Raw genomic sequence first — 22,391 nt, forward strand, 5'->3', positions numbered from 1 at the left:
ACCTTCTAAAGATAAACATTAAGAAATACCATCCCACAACTTACATACTTTCAAGAACATACAAAGCTGTTGCCACATTATAATTGTAGAGATTCTTTTTATTATTACTCCATTTTCTAAAAAGAATTTTCCACTTCTTAGAGTAAAAGTGTTTTCAAATATAAATTTCAGTGACAATTTTATGTAGAAAGCCAAGTATAATGCTTATTGGTTACTGTAGTTTCATGTTGGTTCTTGAGAAGCTGATTGTGGATTGATTGCTGGGCCCAGAAGGAACTGCTGGTGAGGGCAGCAAGGTCATTTTCATTTGCTTTTATCTACAGAGAGGAAAAAGACAACACTATATCATCTTTCAAAAGAAAACCTCTTCTTTGCAATTTGTCACTCAGAGGTAATAATGGAGAAGGAGTGCTAGGAGCTAGAAAGAATGATTATTGCTCCCTCACTCCACTGAAGCTTTAGCCTTTAGTCCTCTCTATTAGAAAGGCTTTTTCCTTAGGACAGAGGAAAACAAATAGGATACTGCACTCTCTTGCTGCTAGTGATGCCCTGGATGAGGTTCAATCTAAGGTAGCTTTAAAGGAATGATACCATGAAATGTGGAAAAGCTAAATTTTACCCTCCTACCATAGCAGGTTTGTTCCTGTCCCATATTAATTAGGACTAAGAATTAATTTTATGTGAGGTGCAAACTGGAGCTTTCTGTTCATCTATTGGGAAATCATTTCTCAAACTAGCTGATCTCATTGTTGGTACACATATGGACCCGAAACTTCAGCTTGGTGGATTTTGGCATGCTTCCTGTCACTCACTGTTCCCCCAACCCGGATTAATCAGCTCTGCTGTAGCAGACATTTCAGCTGCAGTTGGCACACAGCAGCAGCATGGCTCCACTGTGCTTGCTGAGGGACTTGCCTAGCTTTTACCTTTTCCTAAAGCATTTCCTCTGCCTGTTAAACAGAGAGGTGCTGTCAGTAGTCCTTGTCCCCAGCTGCCTCGCCTTACTCATATGCTGCACTGCATTGATCTTTGCTTGGCTCTTCCAAGAGACACTTCAACTCACCAAGGCAACAGAAAACTAACCCAGAAAACAAAGCTAATTGATTTCTACTTACAGAAAGATCTGCATCTGCATCAAGCAGCAGGGTATGTACAAGGACTGTCAATAACCAAGTTACACACTATGAACACTGGAGAGGAGGGTAGGGGAGATGCTGGGTGTTAGTCCTGTTAGCAGTGATGAGCTCATGCTAATTCAAACACTGCTGGCACTGCCTGCAGTACTTTTATTTGTGGAATCACAGAACGGCATGGGTTGGAAGGAACCTCAAAGATCATCTAGTTCCAACCCCTCTGCCATGGGCAGGGATGCCTTCCATTAGACCAGGCTGCTCAGATCCCCATCCAACATGAACACTGGCCTTGAACACTTCCAGAGACAGGGCATCTACAAATTCTCTGGGTAACCTGTTCCAGTTCCTTACCAACTTCACAGTGAAGAATTTCTTCCTAATTTCTAAATCTAAGCTCTGTTTCAGTGTAAAACCATTCAAGCCATTCCACCTCGTCCTACTATTCCATGCCCTTGTAAAAAAAATCCATCTCCAGCTCCCTTATGGGCTTCCTTTAGGTACTGAAAGGCTGCATTAAGGTCTCCCTGGAGCTTTCTCTTTTCAACAAGACAGCTTTTGTTTTTGCAAAACAAATCTGCCATCTTAATCCAAACAGCACATTTTTTTTTTTGGGGGGGGGGGGGGGGGTATTGTCTGTAACACAGGGACACTAACAAATTTAATTTTCCCATCAAGCTGTTTTCATTCATTATTTTGTTGGGTTTTTTTTCTTCTGTATATTTACAAGTCAAACAGACATGCTTCATTTTGTACTCTTGCTGCTAGCTGAACTCAGGTTTTTTATGGGCCTTCAAACCCATATTTCAGTCTAGCAGCTAAACTTCATCAGTTTCTTTCAACTGAACTTTTAAAATAAGGTTCCAATCAAAATGAGGTTCTCCATGCCTGGGCTGCCACATTTTTTATCGAACTTACAGATACCAAGACAACTCAGCTTCTGAGAGGGCTTATTTCAGACAAGCTTGTCACCAGATAAACAGCCTGCTACCCTTTTGTTTTCTTGAAGTTTCAAAGAAGCATTAGGTAGTTTTTACTAAGCAAAAGAGATTATTACCTGCAAGAGCCACAACTGGGGAATAAGCCTGTTATTTTTGCATGACGGATGTTCCTGAGACTGTGCCTGTATATGGTGCCCTCTTGACAGGAACAGGTTGACATACCTGCAATAAAATGGTTTCAATCTTTCACTGTTTTGTCTTCTCTTGCAATTGTTAATTGGACAAAATTGAAATAGAATTCCTATTATAATCCACCTTTCTATGAAACGCATCCCAATACTTTCATTTAACTTATCTCTGGAAAAGATCCCTTTCACTGGGATTAAAATGTTCAGTTCACAGCTTTCATCAGGAGCTGGGTGGCTAAATCTGTTCAACACTATAACAATCCAATTCTAAATCAAATTTTTAAAAGGAACAACAACATGTTCCACCTCATTTTATAGATTCTTCTATTTTTTAGAGTATTCACATTCCACACACATTCCAGCGATGTTTCTCATACATCAGGTAAGAGAGGTAAATAAACATCAATGAAACAATGCAAATTCTGCCTTGTGTGGCTATCTGTCACCTACTATTCCAGCTGCTGGCTACAGGAAGCTGAGCTGGTTGAAAAATCACTTCTGAAGACATGATGCTATTGATATTTGGGTTAACAGAAAATTAGCTTTGATGGGAAATGGAAACCACTATGTTCATGGAAGTCTTTCAGAATTGCATAATTATTAAATTTCTTATGAATTTCAGTTTAGTTTAGTTTTGATGTTGTATTGTGTGTATGAACATGCAGGCAGCTCACTACATCCTGTGAAATTGTGGGTCTTTGGAGGAAAGCATCATTCAGCCACTTTTACATGCCCTTCTCAGTCCATCAAGACAACAGCAGAAAGAAATATACAGAATTATCCTTGGGGCATTTCACTGGGCCTTATTTCACACAGATGCTAGTTTGATTCAGCTTTTAGATCCTGCAGTGAATCCCACTGATTCAGGTGATTCTTAAATGTACTTAGTGTGCTTTTGAAAATCCTAGTCACAGTACACTAAGGATGCAAAAGCTTTATGAATGCTTGCACAGTAAATAGGCACTGAAAGTCCAATCTTTATGTACTTGAAATATTTCTCTTTAAAAAACAGAAGAGAACAAAAGCTTGAACAGAGCTATCTTGCTTGGCCCAGCAGTGCCCTTTGCACATGTTCAGTTTTTAACATGTTCTTTCTGGAACACAGCAAAATGTTCAACACTTTGCAGGGTTTAGCTCAAAATACCTGATCCATGAAAGAACTGATTTTTTTTTATTTATTTCTTCCTTGGTGCAGTATTTCCGCCTGCATGTGAAACTTAGGCTCTCTGATTTTTAGTGAAATCAGTGATGAAATGTAGCAGTTAGATTACTCAGAAGCAAAACTTTGTCCACTTGTATTGCAGTAGGACATGTTTATTTTTAAGTACTGAGGCTTAGTTCATGAGCTGTACAGATTACTGGAAGAGCAGAAACTAGTCTATGATATTTTTCTGTAAGATAAAGAGCAATAAAATTTGAGTCCTGTGTTTCCTTTCCTCCCACCTTGGCATATTTTGATTAGTAAGGAAAATTACCATTGAATCCCCAAACTTCTCTTCCCAAGAGCTAGTTATCCTCATGTTGTACAAGGCATTACAGAGATTTATTAGTTTAATTAACCTGTTCCCGCTGCCTGACTCGTTTGTAGACATATGGAGGGAATGGTGGACGGGAGACATATTTGCCTTCTCCTGCTGTGACATTGAAAACTCCACCTTCATAAACCACTTTGCCTCTTGAAACTGTCACAACTGGAACCCCATGGCAGACCATTCCTTCAAATATATTGAAGTTATTTGCCTGGTGATGTGTCTTTGCAGATATTGTCCTGTGTTTGCAAAACAACACACAAAATTACTATGATTCTTGTATTTTACTTCATTAAAAAATTTGATAAATTGATAGAGGAAGAAAATGTAGCAACATTATTTAACTACAACACTGTACAGAGCAGCTGTAAAAATAGGATAGCGCAACAACATTTCATTGAACAGTAATTGCATTTCAAAAGAATGAAGAGGGAGTTAAAAGGACAGAACTCAGCAGCCTTTAAATGCAAAATTTTCCACTACAAAAGAGATTAGTGGAAAAAAGATCAGGTTGTAATATTTTCTTTGGATAACATGATTTCATTTTGCCTTGTCAAGCAAATATCTATGCATGATTTGATCAGAAAAAGCTCTGACCTTTGAGCTGGAATGACTTGCAATTTCAAGTTTGAAAAGTATGGCTGCAATGTTTCAAAGACTGTCTCACAAGTAAGACAAAGACCATTTAATTGTAAAGTCAGTAGATGGTAATGATTTCTGGTAATGCATAGTGTGAGCTCGATTGATTCAATGACTGACAGTCCAAACATCTTAAAGCTGCTAAATCATAATGACATCACACTTCTACACACCTTTTCTCAAGGGTATTAAGTAAATTATAATTTCAGACTTCAAGAATACCCATTTGAATGAGGGTATCACTGCTTCTGTGTATATACAGAACTCATTCTATATGATTTCCATTTTTCTAGACAATTTTCCAGCCCTAACTGGCTACTCTAAAAGCAGAACCAATGTTGGAGCTGACATTAATATCTGGAAGTCCAGCCTGTGTATACTTCCTTTATTGTCTATTTTCCCTACTAAGCTACTTACTATATACTGTAACTACAGACTTTGAATTTCAGTTAAATATTTTATTAACTTCCTGTATCCAAGCTGCAGATTATATATATTATTTAGAGGGTTTATATTTTTATTGTCATTTATAGTTTCTAAAAAGAAAGAAACTTAATGTTTTTTGACTACCAGTTAGGCTTCTTCCAGGGTAGGTGCTCACACAATCAATAAATTACCATGCATATGTTATAATTCATATACATGCATTCATATTATTCCAGAGACTACATCTTTTTGCAAAGGAATTATCAAAGTCAAAAGCAATGTGAAATATTAATAGGTTAAAATATTGATCAATTTGGAGAATAATTTTTTTAAACTTCAGTCAATATCCTGATCAAAATGAGAAAGCCACAAAAAATATGTATCTTGAAGTATAGCCATTTCCAAACCCAATTATATTAAATATCTGAAATTATTACTTATATAGAGGAAAAAAAATTCATGGAATGATACTTAGCTTCCTTTCATATCATTCTGTTGAACTAAGAGTGATTGGTTTCGCTAAGGGCTACATTTAAATCTTGGTGGTACCTGACATTTCCAAGGCTTTATATTTATATTTACATATAAATGTAAATACAGTTTATGACCAGTCTACCCATAGGAATAAAAACTTTGCCTTATACAACACACCTTGGACAGAAAATTTATGCATGCCTGGTCACCAATATCAGCATCACCTTGTAGGTTCACATTGGGAAAAAAATCAAACCTCTCTTGTTTTCACTGGTCCTATTGAATGCTGTCAAACAAATTTATCCATGGTTGTTGTAAAGGCCCTATAACGAGCTTGTGAACATGTTCCTCTCACTTACTGCATTACTCTTGTGAGTTCAATTGCTAGAACAGTAAGTAAAAACAACTGTAATATAATAATTAGCATTCTCTGTGTATATATCCTATCTACTTGCAGAATAGCACCAGGACATGAAAAGAAAAATGGAGAAGGTAATTTGAGGAAACAGAAAAACAAACAAGTTCCTTCATTAACATGTGAGCTGTTTAAATTTGCTAGAATGGGATCACTGCAGGTAACCATGCCTCAGAGGTATGTCCTTTCTTTAAAGATACAAAATGAATGGAAGTTGGCACATTCAAAAGTAATACCCATTTGTACAGCAAAACCTTGCAATAGGACAAAACACATTTCCAGAGCTTGCCTCAACAACAAACCTCAACAGAATTGATTTATAACTTCTCTGTTGAAACAAACTGTAGCTCATGCTGCCCTTTCTGAAGGTGAAGCTCATTTACCCTGATGGAAATCACCAAAATTTGCCTGTGATTTAACCCTTTGACATTATCAATGTCAGTATAAGTTTCAGGTAGCAAGCAAGCAAACAAGCAAGCAAATAAAACTAGATGGTATGTTTGAGTCTAAAGCTCACAATTCAGCAACCTTATGTAACAGACTGTTTACAGCTGTATCATCAAATTCAGTAGCAGGCAGCTTAGCAAAGTTCCAATGTTTGCTCTCAGCTAATGGCAAAAACAGTTGTAACCTACCAATAATCCAAGAAACCAAGACTGCCACCATAGTAGAGTGCAACTTAACAGCTCTCTCCATCATCCTAAGTGATGCCTGACATAAGAGTTTACTCATAATGAGAACAGATTCTGAGTCCAGGTTTCAAAATGTGTATTGTATTTTTTAAATAAAACTTGTCAAATTCTCTAATTCTAGTTATAAATTACACTGGCTGTTGTTTCAAACAACCCTTTCTCAAATGGAAACTGAGATCAGAACAATTACTTCAACATTTAAAAGAACATTCTCCTCTACAAAGATGATAAAGACATCAGGACCTACATTGTTCTTACATCAGTGTTTCCATGTAGTTGACTTCAGCTGCTTTCGATACACCTGGCTTGCAAAGTGATTTGAAGCTCTTAATGTATACATTGCCATTCCTCTTGTACCAAAGAGGAAGTCATGCTCCTGAAATTGTCTTTTTTTCACCACACTTCTGTCCAACTAATTTAGATTCAGAGTAATTTCATTTAAGAACAACTGACAGATTTGCTGTAACTGTGCGAATTCAGTGATGCAGTGACTAGTAGTACTGTATTTATTTATGCTCTATGTGAGAAAGGACTTTACAGCCGCTCCTTGAGTATTGTAACTGAATAAACTGCAGACTGCAGCTTGAAACTTGGAAAAGAGCAGCAGCTTAGACTAATGCAGCAACACATAGGGTGAAATTCAAGACTACACAGGTATTCAGCTCAAGTTATAACTTAAAATTTTGTTAAGGATTTAGAGGGATCAGTTTTCATCTCAACAAATATGTCTATGCTTCAGTCAGAGATTGAAACAGTAAACAGTGAATTATGGTTGGGCAGGAGGGGGACTTGGATGAAGGGAAGCCATTAGACATTAGAGTGATCTTACACCTTTGGTAATGCATAGGACATGAAGCCACGTCACCTCTAGAACCAAAACTGACTACCATAAAGATTGTCCTTTTAATTTTCAAGGTCACATAAACAAGCAAATGAACAATTTAATTATATTCAATGGAAATGGCTACATATCTCACCCAGATTAATTTAAAAATTTCAGATACAGGAACATGAAGGAATGCTGTAGACAGCAGCCCTTAGGCAAGAACAGTTGTTCAGCATCTCAGCCAAGGCAGGAAACCTATTTTATAATCAATTTACCTGATTTAAAACATAGTAATAAAGTCTGTCATTGAAAACAGCTGCTTTGTTGACAGCTGCCAAAGAAAACCAACTTATGCAGAATGAGTATTTGAGCTGTAAGTAACTTCTTTCAATGCTTATAATGCACTATCTCTGAGCTTTTCAGAGCTGGGGGTAGGTGAGAAATGCCACTTTGCTGAGGAGACTATCAGCTTTTGTGAGTTACCTCTTCTCATCACTTTCAGATGACTTTGAACTCTACATATTGTTAACCTGCTTTTCTAAAATCTAGAAAAAATTAATCTTTCACCTTTCTGTGTTTTCTGAGTCACCACTCATTTATAATGATGATTAAGAGTTTTATTATAAAGAAAAGCATAGAACAGGAAAAATAAAATAGAGGAAAAATAAGAAAGTCTTAAAATCTGTGTGCAGAAATGATAGCTATAAGCCTATAATGTGGATTAAAAACCTCATGGCCTACTTTATATTAAGGAATTGCAATAACTGCATATACAAATATATGCAGGCAACTATTTGGAAAGTTTTGTTCCTAGCCTCTTAAAAAACATCTTCAATAAACATTATTTTTGGGCAGTCATATGAATTGAGAAGATTTGCAGATAAAAACAGATGCAAGAAGAGGCAGGCAGTTATGTTTGGGAGCTTCAGATCAAAGTGACTTATCTTAAGTAATGGGATCTTTATTTCATGCAATAATATCTCCTAAAATTCATGATTTTGAGTGGCGTAGAGAATGACAACAAAATAATTTTTGTTATTATGCTAAGTATCTCATTTGTCAACAATATTATCCAGTCTGGTCCTACCAATTGCTCCAAGCTGATACAGGATGGAAGTGAACATTTGTGAAAAACTGTGGGCAGAAGAGAAGCAGTAATGAAAAATTAGCTTGAAGAAAAGCATACAAAAAGAGAACACAGATTAGTCTATTCAATGACTAGAGAAGATCTTGAAGCGCTTACAAGGGGGAAAAAGTCAAAATTATATAAGGGGAAAAGAAAGAATTATTTAATTTTTTGGGTAGTATTTCTGAAATTCACTTCTCTAAACAGACCAAGTGATATTTTGGAGACAGCAAGTTACTAGGGAAACGTACATCTTACACTCTCAGAGAAGCTTATCTTGTTACAGTTCATAGAACCAGAGTGTCACTAAGGTTGGAAAGCATCTCTGGAGATTATCTATTTTTTTGCAAGCCTTCTGTTCTGATCAGGTCAGTCAAAGTAGGCTTCTCACGGCCACGTTAAATCGGGTTTTAAGTGCCTCCAAAGGAGGAGATCCACAATCTCCATGAGCAACCTGTGCCAGTGTTTGATCACCATCACAGAAAACCAAAATTATTTATCATGTTGAAATGGAATTTCCTATATTTTAATTTGTGCCTACTGTTTCCTTCTCCCCATTTTCTTCATTTGAGATAAGACATCTTTGGCAGGATTCTGGTGAATTAGTGCAAATCCATGCATGCACACCACTTTCACTTGTGCAAATGAACATGGAGCTATTGAAAATGCTAGAACATTCTTGTCCTAGGCATAGATATTCGTACGCCACATTATTTCATTTTGTCTCATTATGACTAGATGCAGTCATCCATATATTCAGTATTCAAAATTATGCTATTCATCAAAACTGTAAGACAGTTGCAGCATTATTTATTCTAATCTTCTGCTAACGTCTTGTTTTCTTCCTCTCTTATGTTACTAAAAATTACTGGCAGTTATTTGGTAGAGTGCTTAAACATTGTATCCTCCCCACTTAAGCCTCTGAGGCTGAACACTTGACTACAAATGAGGCAGACATAGGCTACAGATTTTGCTCTGACAAATGCAAAAGATTTAGCAGTGAACATATCTACATGCAAGCAAAGGCATTGAGGGAACATATGCCAGCAGACAGGGGAACTCTGACATTTTGCTGATTCACATCCAGTGACTGTTTCCCTTAAAATACAAAAATACTAGAAACAAACTAGAAAACACAACTTCTTCTGCCATGTCAGGCAGGTATATTACAGAGTGACCTGTCTTTTTCCTCCCTTCTGTCCCCACCTCAGGCTTCCCATGTCTCCTGCTGGTCAGGGGCCCCACTCTGACAGCTGTACTGGGGCTGCAGCCACCACTGCCCTGCTCAGGGCTTGAGCCCACCTCCACCAGCACATGTGGGGCACACACTGGGCCTGCCAAAGTGGGCCCCTCCAGTAGAGCCCAAAGAGGATGGTGCTACCTGCACAGCCAGCTCTGCCTTTGCGATCAGAAGTATCTAACTTCTTAGCTATATTTAATGAGGGAAAAACCCGGGGGAGTGTGGCTTCCCAATTTGCATGTTCTTATAAAGTGGTTGGATTTAGAAAGTTAAATGCTATTCAAGACAGGTTTTTTAACCTTATGGGTGTTTGAATTAGCCTTTGTGACCTGATCCAGAGTTTACCTGCAAGGATCTGACAGGCTACAGTGTATTAATTGAGCCCTCATATCTGCTGGCAGCTGGATGCCTCTTTACGAGATCCTTAGGACCTTCTGCACCTACTTTACAAGGGATGCTCAGCTCTTTTCACAGCCTGAATTGGGTACTGCAATATTTAGATTCCTTGCTGAGCATTTCTGAAACAAACCCTAGAGATTTTATATTCTTGCTTGTTTTCAAATAGCTAAAGGCATCAGCTATAGAGGACACTGACTTGCTGACAGGTGAAATTCCCTTTGCCTTACTTACTCTGCTCGCTCCTCCTGAATAAGTCTTTACAGTTTTTTTTTTTTGTTTGTTTGTTTTTTTTTTCACGGATTTAGGGCTTTTACATCATTTGTGTGCAGCTGAAAGAAATCAGTGAACAGTTTTGATCAAAGCACAGATTAAAATACGATGGTACAGTGAGTATGTATTTGCTGCCTACATTCATTTTCCCAAGGAGTTTTCACAGAAGAATCCTCTTTGCTCAGACTGTACTTGGGATGCTGAGGTTGTTGATGTCTGCAATATGATATTTGGTAGCACATGGCTTGCAACAAACCAACAGACCCCTTTTGTATTTTTGTGGCCTTTAATGAATGGGATAAGTACAAAGAAGCTAACAAAAAGACCTGCTTTGGCAGGACTCACAACCCATTTTTTGTAATGCAGCTTCTAAGCAATTTGTACAGTTAATATTTCTTCCCAGTAATGCTTGCTGTCATTCAGACCTGCTAAAACCAATATACAGATGCTTTTAAACACAGTAGCAAATGTGATAATTTTCGACATAGTATTTTCTGCAGAAATTACCAGAAATAGGCCAGTCAATGAAGCTGACACTTAAAAAGAAAGCCTCAGCTAGAGCAGCAAAGTGCTGGAAGCAGAACCTTAAATTGCAATTGCTCCCAGCTTGGAGAGCCATCACGTTGAATTCACTAAGGTTTTGTAACCTAGAAAATCCTGTACGTTCAGACAGCACCCAACATCCTATTGTGCAATGATTTGGGCAGGGCAATGCAGCTGATTTTGTAGGGATATAAATTTTGCATTAAAGAGCTGCACTACCTTTCTAAATGACTCTAGAATCTTTTGTATAGACTTCCTCTGACAGATTGTGATAAGATCAATTCCTCACAGCAATACTTCAGCAATTGTCTAACTCATTAGGCTGGTATCAGTCAGAATTTCAAGATTACAGCAAAGCAGCCTCAAACGAGAACCGGAAAATTGCATTTTCCTCTTGCAAGCCTTATGGTTGCACACAAGAAAAAAAGTCGTGCACAGAAGAGGAAGAACTTAGCAAGAAATAGGAACAAGCCTACAGTGAAACTGAAAATCACTCCCCAGAATTAACAACGCACAAAAGGCTGTGCCTTGTGTAACGTCTAAATGGCTGAAATCCATTAGCTAGATCCTTTTTTTCTTCTGGGCTGTTTATGCCCTCTTCAGGATCTGTAGTGAAATTAATAGGCACGTTCCAGTGAGATTTATTTATACTTTCTCATACAGTTCACAAACTTCTACCTGCAGAGAGACTGTTCCCAGCAAACCCAATGGGAACAGTACCAGATCAGGAAGAAAAATATTGGCTACACTTAAAATAAGCTTGTTCAGTAAGAAAATACAGTTTAAATGTTTTAAAAATGCTTAAAGAAAAACTGCACCTTCACAGCTGCGGTGGGTGAAAAGGTAATTAGACCACTCAGAAGAGAGTGAAGGGAATTGGAAGGAATGTTTGAGAGGCAAAAAGAAAATTACAGGAGCTCACAAAGCACCTTGAGAACATTGTCAGAACCCTGCTATCCTTTTAGATTCATTTGTCCCCAGGCAGAGCAGAAGAGTTCAGAAAACAATCCTTCAGGGTTTTTTTAAAATCAGAGTTCATAGCTTCACTGTTCTGAAATAGCTCAGTGCTGGTATCTCCAAATATGCTTGCTCAACATGCCAGAAGGCATAACACACATGAAAATCTCCCTGACCCAGCACTGGGCAGGCCTCTATATTTACTTGGGTTGTTGACACTCCTGAAACTTCTTTTGCTGGTACTATAAGTTTTTTTGCTACTTTTGAATAGTAACCTCTATATCCTCAAATGTTGTAGCTTTAAACACAGAAGACTTCATATTTTTGCAAGGTTTTTGTATTCATTAGTATACTGAAATGAGTGAGAATTACACATTAAAAATATAAAACACACAGAGTATTGGTCAAAAGATTTCTGTTTGTGTAAAGTAAATCTAGGATTGGGCAGAGGGGGTGGAGCATGTTATCTATTTGGCTACCAAAATCAGACATGTTCAGTTACATTTTAGAACTTTCCTACATTATGAGCAGAGTATTCAGCTTTTATTCTTCTCAAAAATCAAGGGCTGAAAGCACAGTTGTATGGTCACACTACTCACTAGAACTGAGCCCATGAAGAAAACCATTACCCCAGAACACTTCCTGACCTGCTGCTGCTGCTGTGTGCACAGATGGTCAGATGTAGGGCTTGGCTGTTCAAGTTCCTGCAGACTTCAGGTACCCTGCACAGCACTGGAACAGTGGAGATGCACTCAGAGAGCTCGTAGGCATCTCAGCTGAGACAGCTCCCCAGGTGATCTGTGACAGACGGCTGCCAGACCATTTCCAGGCAGTTTAAACAACACCAGGATGGGCACAAGAGCCAGAGCAAGACCTAAGACATAATTCCTGAAGTATCTATAGAGTCCTGACTATGGAGTTGTCTGATGGTGTGAATACACCTGAGGACAGGAACCAGCTGTAATGTACAGTACACTGTGTGAGTTGAGGCTTCTAGAAAGACACTTCATGCCCTTTCTAGCAAAAATGTACCATGGTATCAAGTCATGCAGGGTGAGACATCAGGACACTGTTCGTGCATCTGTTGGTGTGACAAACTCTATTCTAGCAGAATTACTGTGCACACAATCAAAATACTCCTTAAATAAAAGTATAAGCATGAGCAGATTGAGCTTCAGAAGTAAGTTCAATTCACATGCTGTAAGTGGCTCTAAGCTCAAAACACAAGTTTGTAATGGGTCATGCTGCAGCAGGCTCTTTTCCTTGCTCTTTGCAGTGCAAGAATTCAAATGCACTCCAGCACTAAAAAGTTACTCTAAAATCCCAAGGGAGTTACTTTTACTCTTAGGATACCAAGCCCTAGTTGCATAATATACAGACTTTTTAATTTTTTCACTTGGTTAGCAATCAGAGAGAATGTTTTTTAATCCATCTAGAGATCAAAGATCTCTTTTTACATACACTGTTGTGGGAGAGAAAACCCTTTAATTCACACGAGGTGCTATTTAAAACCACCATAACCTCACCCAAAGACTTATTGTTGTACAAAGGCTTTGTGATGCTTTGTTTTCCTGCAGAAAGATTGGATTGGGGGGGGGCGGAAATAACTTCCCATACATACCTTGTTGCTTTAGGATCCCAAATTACAATGTCAGCATCAGAGCCCACAGCAATTCTGCCCTTCTTTGGGTAAAGGTTAAAGATTTTTGCTGCATTTGTGCTGGTAACAGCTACAAATCTGTTTTCATCCATTTTTCCACTGTGCTGCAAAAGAGTACACAAATGCAAACTCTACTTTTTAAAGTAAGGAATGAAAATTTGCTTTTCTAGTTGAAAAACTAGGATGAGTGACATCACATCAATTTTTAAAATTGTCATACTGAAGAGTTTAGAAGTAAAAGTAACTATTTGTCTCACATGCCCATAATGCAATGTACTTCCATTTAATACAGTAACTTTATCTTATTTTATCCCACAGCAAAGAGGAAAAAAAAAGACAACTTTAAACCAAACACTCTGTGGATCCAGCCTCAAGTCAACTGAAATAAAATGTTTTAGCTTAGTCCTGCTTAGCTGTTTCCTCAGGAAATGAAACATCTCTCAGGTATCTTGGTTTTGAAAAATGATAGAATATTAAGGGGAGCCTAGAAGGTGATAATGGCAAGGCAAGGTACAATGTGTAATATAGGAAAACTGATCTGCAAATTTATTTAGCAATGACAAAGAGTATAGCAGTGATCAGTAAATGCTGCAATCAAGTAGTATAAAAACCAGATTTGCTGACGTGACATTTCAGCAAAAAAGCAAGTAACATGTGTCCTGAGACTGTCCACTATTGTGTAACTAATTTAATACAGGTTCCATGAGTGCTGTTTGTTTGGAAAGCCACCTACACTGGCAGTAATATTATGCATAGGTCAGTCTAGGAATCAGAATGTCATAAAAACATGTTTATGGTGTCCTGTGAGCACTCATCTGAGAAGAAAAGTATAATGAACATGGTGAACACTGCTCTTCTAAGTAATGGTGAGTGGAAAGGGAGGGAAGCTGTTCAGACAAACTCACACAGCTGTGTAATATTTTAGAAGTGAAAAAAGGGATGATATTATCAATTGAAAAACTTTTTAGAAAATAACTTGCCCAACAGAATGCACTGTTCAAAAGCAGCACTGCTGAACACATTCATGTCTCAGTTTCATATGAACAAGCCAGATTTCTGTTTACACCAAAAGAAATCTCACTAGAGCTGTAAGTATAGGCACAAGTGTATGTGTTTTGTACCTACCAACTGGAGCTGAATCTCAAATACGGATAAACAAGAGACAACATGAACCACATTCTTACCAAGTGCATGAGGTTACAATTATACTGTAACAAATGAATATGCTTCACAGAGCATTATAAACGTGACTTCACTACTGCAAGAGAACTTAAATAGAACTACAGCTTTCTGAAAGTAACAGTTTTCCATTAACCAGAGCAATCATAACACCTGGCATGCAGTAGATTCCTCGAGAGATTTCCTTACCTCTCCCCTCATCAGACATTATCTGAGAAACACTGACTATTCTTGTGTTGGTACTGAGACTCTGAAGTCAGTGGGACTTGAAGGCGCTCATTTCATCTTATCACATGACTGAACCACACATTAGAGAAGCATTTCTTAAAACATAAATTAGAAGTTGACAGGCACACCACTGTGCAAACGTCTCCAATGGCTAAGGTGGAGAGAGATAAAAGAGGAAAAAACACATAGCTGATAGAGTTAAAACTGTAGGCACCTCTTTCCTTTTATTTTAATTTCATTAGTTGAAAAAATGCTTCAAGGAAATATATTTGCAGTACCACTGAAAAAATAGCAATGCCTTAGTGCTAAACAACAGAAATGATTCTTTAGTGAAATATTTTAAGCACCAAGAATCTTCTTCCATCTTCCAGGAGCATCAAGTGAGAGCTAATAAGGAGTGTTTTTAATTGAATGAGTTACCCTATGATAAACACAGTTGATAAAACTGAAGAGTTACTACCTGCTGAGAGATTATGTTTTATTGGAGAAATCAACTACCTCTATGTTTAGACATTTTGATATACTTACAACGCCCTTTTCCCATATGACTGACATCCTATCCTCCACGCCATTCACTCCATTAGGTATTTTTGTGAAGTCATCTTTGCCCAGAGCTTTCTGGCATATGTCAAAGGTGCAATTGTCAGTCCCTGTCACAGACAGATCACCACTGAGGGAAACAAAGGTCATTATGAATCAAAGCGTGTACCAGACAGTACCACAGAGGAAAATCTGTTGTAAGGCTGGGTAGATCAAGACATCCATCCTTCAGGACAAAAACTGATATGCCCTGCCAGTCTGCCTTCAGTCCTATCCTCCAAGACTGGCTCCACAGTAACAGCCAGTTGCTCTATGAAGCAGCTTCCTCTTCTGAAACTCCTCAGAATCACCAACACTGACACTTTTGCTCTGGATATGTCAAAGACATCCCACAAATGGAGGACTGTCCACTTTGCTAAGAGCAAGCAGCTCGGTTTCATCCTCACTTTGGGAATTTTTAGTCTGTGTCACTCCATACGACCTCTGAAATTACTATGGATCTGCACAACAGTTAGCCTGTGTTCAGGCATACCTTTACAGGCTCTTTGGTCAAATTCAACCCTTTTGTGGAGTTAGTCTTTACTGGTAATGAAATACCAGCAAACCACACACCTTGTTAAGTGCAGATATCCTAAAGATACTCCTTTTTCCACTTCCTTCTGAAGTAGACGCTGTGAAGTGGGTACCTTCAGAAGTTAATAGGCTTAGTTTTTATGCAGTATTTGAATTTCAAGTGAAAAAGGCAGCTGGCAACAAACCCCAGAAAATCTAGCTGTGACCTCACCTTTTACACATTTCCCACTGACTTACAGTCTTACTGTCTTCCTGGTCATGTTGCAATTTTTGCTGTGGTATAAGCAAGGCAAGGCTTATCAAATAAAATAATATGCGGACAGAAGACTGTAAGAGTTCAGAGAAATAAAATATGAAAACAGAATTTTTTTCATTTGTGATTTCACCCTCTATTTCTCCTTTCTGATAATGTAACATTCTGTACTTAGAAAATTTCCAGAGCACCAGCCTTCTATTATGTACTCCTGACAAAATGTATTGTGCATTGGGTATCAGTGGTCACTGCTGGTTCATCTGCTTACTTGGCCAGTAAGTTCATAAGGAAACCAGGAGTAGATGGATCTGGTCTCAGTGGGGGTCCCATCACATATGCTGCAGCATGAGCCCAGTCTTTATTCCAATAGTTGGTACCATCAGTGCCAAGACTTGCAGCAATAGGCTCCCCATAAACCACCTTTCCTGAAAAATGTAAAGCAAAAGTATCAAACAACATAAACATGCCTATCATCAAACAACATAAACATGCATAACTTATATTTTCTCTATTGAGGATCTTTTGGTGGCAATGAATTTAAATTTGAATGAGTGTTTCAAATTAACACCAACATGTGGAAGGACACAATAAATTAAGCTATAACACAGCATCTTCGTTCTGAATATTCTGCTAGTGATTTCCCAATATATTTACTCCTAAGAACATTGCTTGAGCAAGTTTTTTAATTAAATTGTTGACAGATATACTACAATGGGGTTTACACATTGTTTACTAGAAATGTGATTGAGATTTCAAAAGGAATGCAGTCCTCAGTTGCATTAATTATATTTAAGATTCATATACTTGGTATCACCTGTTTAGTGCTCTGAAATTACTGACTATGGAACAATGTAAGTTAATATATACAGCATACAGACTTTGCAAGGCGGCACTTTTAATTGTTGGGGTACAGTTATGCCAGGAAGAACAATATGGCAGGAGACATAAACCAGAAAGTACAGAAAGATTTCCCAAATCAAAAACTATAAATAACTAAATTTTAAAAGTTATCTCTGAAATTTGAGTATTTTATCTTTTGCTGCACAGTATCCTATTTTCCTCAGAAGACAACACCAACCCAGACTAGCTGTTAGCCTTTGGACACAGCTAGTATATTTTAACTACTTTTTTCTCGTGGGAAATATGGGTTTGAAACTCATCAGAACAAGATGTCTGACTCCCTGAGTGAGTGGTCCAGACACTTTGCAGTTCTGTAGCTGTCAGGTGGTAATGCCTCCAACTGCATTGGTCACTGAATGACCATCCCAGAATGAGCTGGGACCTTCCACACCCACTCAGAGGCCATTTGGTGCTGGTTAAGGGCTCTTCCAGGTCCCAGCAAGAGTCTTCTCCCTCCCCTGATCTGTACAGTGGATATTTTGCTTTGGTTGCCAGATTTGACTCCAGGCACAGTTTTTACTAGAACCATCACAACTGCATTGCCCCAGCAAGGCTGCAGCTGGAGATTGCTTGGTGATACAAGACTGTGACCTTTCTCTGACTTTCTGTGTGGAAGTCACACAGTCATGTACTGCTGGAAAACAAAAAAACAAAGCTTGGCAGATTTCTCTTGGTACATTAAACTACTACTTCTGTGAGCTTCCTGCACTGTCATGTAGCTACTGAGGAGCTCAATTATTTTCAAAATATGTTTCTTATTGCACTACTGCCATTCCTGAAAGCTTTGGTACTAGATTTGCAAAAAAGCCTTATACAGTTTTATTTTTACATGTTGTCAAGGTCTGCTTTGGTGTTACTGTATTGTACATTTATTCCAAGTACTACCTAGTACAACTTTGTCCAGAGCCTAAAGATTCCCTGTTAGCATTATGAATTTCCTACAACCACCTCAGTGTGCTCTGACATGCTCAGTGTGCTTGTCCCATATTGACACTTGGGCTTGGACCATTCTAAGTTCTCAGTCCCACTTATCTACATATGTTACAGATTAATACTTGAGTTCAGAGGGAGACCACCATTTTTTTAAGACTTGAAAACATGACTTCGGCAGTTATTTACTGGTTTTTTGCATCTTATTTTCAGAACTCAAAAGCATTGACTATGAGACCATGAATGGAAGTGATATGACCACTCACTGATGAGGAGGGTTAACCAGATTAGTGTTTTCTTAATTAAGAGCTGAATGATGAAACCTAAGAAGAGACATGGATAAAAACAGGAGAATGGATGAAATTAGGATGAAACCTGATTTACCTTAGTTCAGGGTCTTTCCTGACTCTTGCAGGGATTCTTGGCCTTCCCTGGCCAGCTCCAAACACTGTATTTGAGGGCAGACTGCCACCAATCCAGTCGTATATAGAGAAGGTCTGGTATATACAACAAATCTGTCATATTTACCTATTAGTCTTTTGACAGATTTTTCATGACCAAAGCCACGAGAAGGGGGAGGGACAGAGAAGTGTGGTTTGTGCCTCTCTTACTGCATTTAAACAAGCTAAAGGAGCTTTCATCCAAAGTAAACCTGAGCTATGAATCATTTGGACATCGCTACAAATTATTAAAGTTAAAATTGCAGGAAAAGAATATGTTTTTTTTCGCTTAATAAATACTTCAGAGAATAATAAAAAATAATTTTCTCATCATAGTTTCACAACATTAAAATGAAAATAAGTTTCCAAGCTCCCAGCTGGATATGCTGAACTGATTCTAACTCATGTACCATAGCTGATGACAGTATTTCTGCAGTCAGAGTTTGAACTAACTAGCTCCCTTAGTTCCCGGGAGTGGGGAGGAGCAGAAGTTATTCCCGCAAGTGATTTTGAGTCTGAGCACTGCAGTTTCAACAGACTACCTCTGGACAGTTCTGCTGAATGTGCAATTTCCTGCATTTTATTTGGGCCATGACGAGTGAGGCTGAAGGATACAATAATATCAAGATTCTGCTTTAAACATCCTAAAAAGGAAATTCTGCACTAAGGCTCTTTTAGCTCTACTGGCAACAAGGAAATTCTGCATTAAGGTTCTTTTAGCTTGATTGGCTTCTGCCTGTAGCCAAAAAAGCGAAGTAATGCAGTAATAAATCATGTCTTTCAAATTGTTGTTTTCCGTAATTCAATAAAACCAAGGAACTGCCAAGTGTTCTGCTGTTTGGTCTTCCTGACACCTCTGAGCAGCTGGTAATTAGCTGTGCATTCGGTGACTTTTTTTATCAGATGCCCAGATACTTGCCCAGATATCTGACTGGGTAGCCAGACCTATTTTTAAATAGATTGCTTTATCAAAAAGAAGAACATTCAATTGCAATTTCTTTTTCCTCCTACTAGAACTCAAAAAGAGTACTGATAAACCCCAACTAACATTTACAGATTTGAAAAACAGGTCCATATGTTCTTACTCCCGTAAAAGTTTTAGAAGCACTTAAGGTCATATGGGGCAAAGATACTCACAGGCTGTTCTCTGAAAGGAGCAGAACTGCAAGGCAGGGTTTATTGAATCAGGAATAGCATTGCATCTATTAGGCTATATACAGTCTGGACCTGAGCTGTCCTGCATGAGACAGCTACAAAGTTGATGTTTTTAGGTGCATTCCTGTGCTCAGCTGGAGAATTTGTATTCCCTCAGCAACGGACATTCCTTTTCCTGTCACTAAGAAGAGACATAACCCATGACTGTTGGTAAGAACCAATCTTTTAAGGTTAAGTAAGCTTCTTAGAATCTAGTCAAGGGCATATTTTTTATGCAATTCTTTAAAAAGTAGAAACTTTTGTAAAAAATTACTTTTTCAGTAATTCAGTAAGACTGTGCTCTCCAGGTCTCCACTAGAAAGTCCTCTTTTCCTGGCTGCAGCAGCACATTAAATGAGGAAAGATAAATGATCTTTAATCATCACACTGGATGATCTTTAAGGTCCCTTCCAACCCAGACCCTTCTATGCCTCTATGGCCTCCAGTTTTAGCTGAGATGTAGCTTAGATTGAAAGCATTTTTTAGGGGAAGATAGTATAAAACATATACCCCTAAATCACATTTTCATAGCCTTGCTCTCTATACAAGCATTGGCAGGAATGGGTGATAAGGCCACATTAATTTTCCCCAGTAAGTTCACATCAGGTAATCCTACTAAGGAGAAGGAGCTGCACTGCCTGACACCAGAGCTCTACTGCCTTGTATTCTCACTGGAGGGAAGATTTTACACAATAGCAGGAAGAGAATCCCTTTTGTCTTCCCACTTAGGGGAATGAGAGTGCCATGCAAACAAATACATCAGACTGCTCTTCTGTAGAAGAATACAGTTCCTCTACCTACTTTGTCAATGTTCAAGGCCATGTTTTGCACAGGGATGAAGAAACAGCTGACCAAGACAAGCAAGGACAGCTCTCACAGAGAGGTGCTGTCTTTGACCCTCTCAGTGGAGAACAGATCAACCATTGCTTTTGACAAACAGGCTGGTAGGGCCCCTCAAAAAAGAACAGAATGGGAGCATGAGTTAGCCTGTCCCTCTCCAACATGGTCACAATGTGGAATTTTGGATTCCCTGTCGAATATTTAGCAGCTATTACAGATGTACATGAAAAAAATGCTGCTAGAATCTGGAGGTCTCCTTCCTTGAGTGGCATTGCTGGAGATCACAGCAGATATAGATGGTGAACTCTGGCATGAAAGAGGGAAGGAAAGACTTTCACTCACCTCGTTCTCTTTAAGTTTGCTCAATCTAGAATAAGAACTGCTGCTCCTTTACAGTGTGTATGTATGACTGATCTTAACCTTCAAAGTCTGAGCCACAGCTCACTGAAGTCAACAGAATTATGCCTACTGTCTTGAGCAAGCTCTATCAGGCCTTCAGCCTCTAATATTAGCTCTCATTGCATAGCTAAATGAGAGGCAAGGAAGAATTGGGCTCTGACTTATATTTTTGACTAGGAAGATCATTATCCCATTGAATTTGAGAAGCAATTCCAATTTCAATTCAATTCTGGTATCACACTGTCAACCAGAAAATGGATTTCACTGACTGAAGATCTGTTTTGCCCCTTCTGAGGTCAGTGATGGAGTTGGAAGGTATATCAGTCTTCCTCTGACATGAGCAGGGATGAACACATACTTTGTATTTCATGCTAAGTGCTTGGAAAGGAGTATGAAAAATTCACAACTGTGAATAGCAGGAAGCTAGCTTCAAGACATGGAGAAATTATCTTGAAAAGACGAATAAACTGTTTTAGAGTGAATATTTCAAACACTTTAAAAGCTTCCAGTATTTAAAAGTTTACAGAACTTCCACATTAGAGTGGTTTTTAACCTGTCCAAATTGAATGTCTTTCATCAAAATATCTGAATTTTGTTTATGTCATTCCTACTTCAAGAGTATTATTATTTTTTTTTTTGTCTGGAACACCTTGCTTTTTATTGCCACACTCTACTGAAAAATGGAAAATTACTACTGAAACCAACAACAGTGAATTTACAATCACCAAAATTTATGCAGATCAATCTCATTAAAAACTCCAATACTTGTAAATACCTTTGTGGTATTCTAGTTATCTTTTGAGCTTTTTAAATCAATCTTAGATTTCTTTTTTTCTGGACAGCATACTTCTATGCAGATCAATATGAATTATGATGATATGTTATATGTTGCTGTGCACAAAGGCAAGCATTGGTAAATCTGACTGCATCAGCCCAGGAAGATATAAAATACAATTTGAACCACAGTATGCATCAATTGTCCCAATTTTTTTTCTTAATACATATTGGAAAAGTACATCTATCCTTAGGAATCAAACTGGCACCACCAACTATTCTTAAAACACATGCCTAATCAATATTGAGAGTATTTACTGTCAGCATAAAATTCTTTACTTTAACAGTGCATTATAAAACACTGTCTTAGCTCTTTTATGTTCACAGCCAGTGTTTCATCTTTAATCTGGATATTTCAACTGTTGTCATGGCTTCCTGCAGTTACTTTTTGCAGGATGCCTGTGAGTGTACAAACAACTGATGGATACAATCCACATTCCTGGCAGCACTGGCATCTAGTGGAGGAATCCAATATAGCACAGTGCAAAAAGACGTGCCAATAAAATATATTCTGGTAAATTATTTTACAAACTTGAATTACTGCTAAATCTTACTGGAAATCACGGTCATACACATTGTGCATAAACATATCCATCCATATTAGCACAATGACATCATACTGCTTT

The 22,391-nt window shown here is 38.2% G+C and overlaps 1 protein-coding gene across 1 annotated transcript in view; it reads right to left on the reverse strand.

Moving 5' to 3' along the window:
• Positions 1-229: 229 nt before the first annotated feature.
• Positions 230-22,391, reverse strand: part of DPYS (dihydropyrimidinase) — a 30,035-nt gene continuing 7,873 nt past the window's right edge. The window contains exons 5-10 of the mRNA XM_062503356.1: positions 16,497-16,653; positions 15,391-15,532; positions 13,417-13,559; positions 3,820-4,027; positions 2,188-2,293; positions 230-317 (exon numbers count right to left, since the gene is read on the reverse strand). Of these exons, the coding sequence (XP_062359340.1) occupies positions 2,219-2,293; positions 3,820-4,027; positions 13,417-13,559; positions 15,391-15,532; positions 16,497-16,653 (725 nt within the window). The 3' untranslated portion in view covers positions 230-317; positions 2,188-2,218. The remainder of the gene's footprint in view (positions 318-2,187; positions 2,294-3,819; positions 4,028-13,416; positions 13,560-15,390; positions 15,533-16,496; positions 16,654-22,391) is intronic.

Source organism: Cinclus cinclus, chromosome 1 (genome assembly GCF_963662255.1).
Source record: "Cinclus cinclus chromosome 1, bCinCin1.1, whole genome shotgun sequence".
Taxonomy (NCBI): domain Eukaryota; kingdom Metazoa; phylum Chordata; class Aves; order Passeriformes; family Cinclidae; genus Cinclus; species Cinclus cinclus.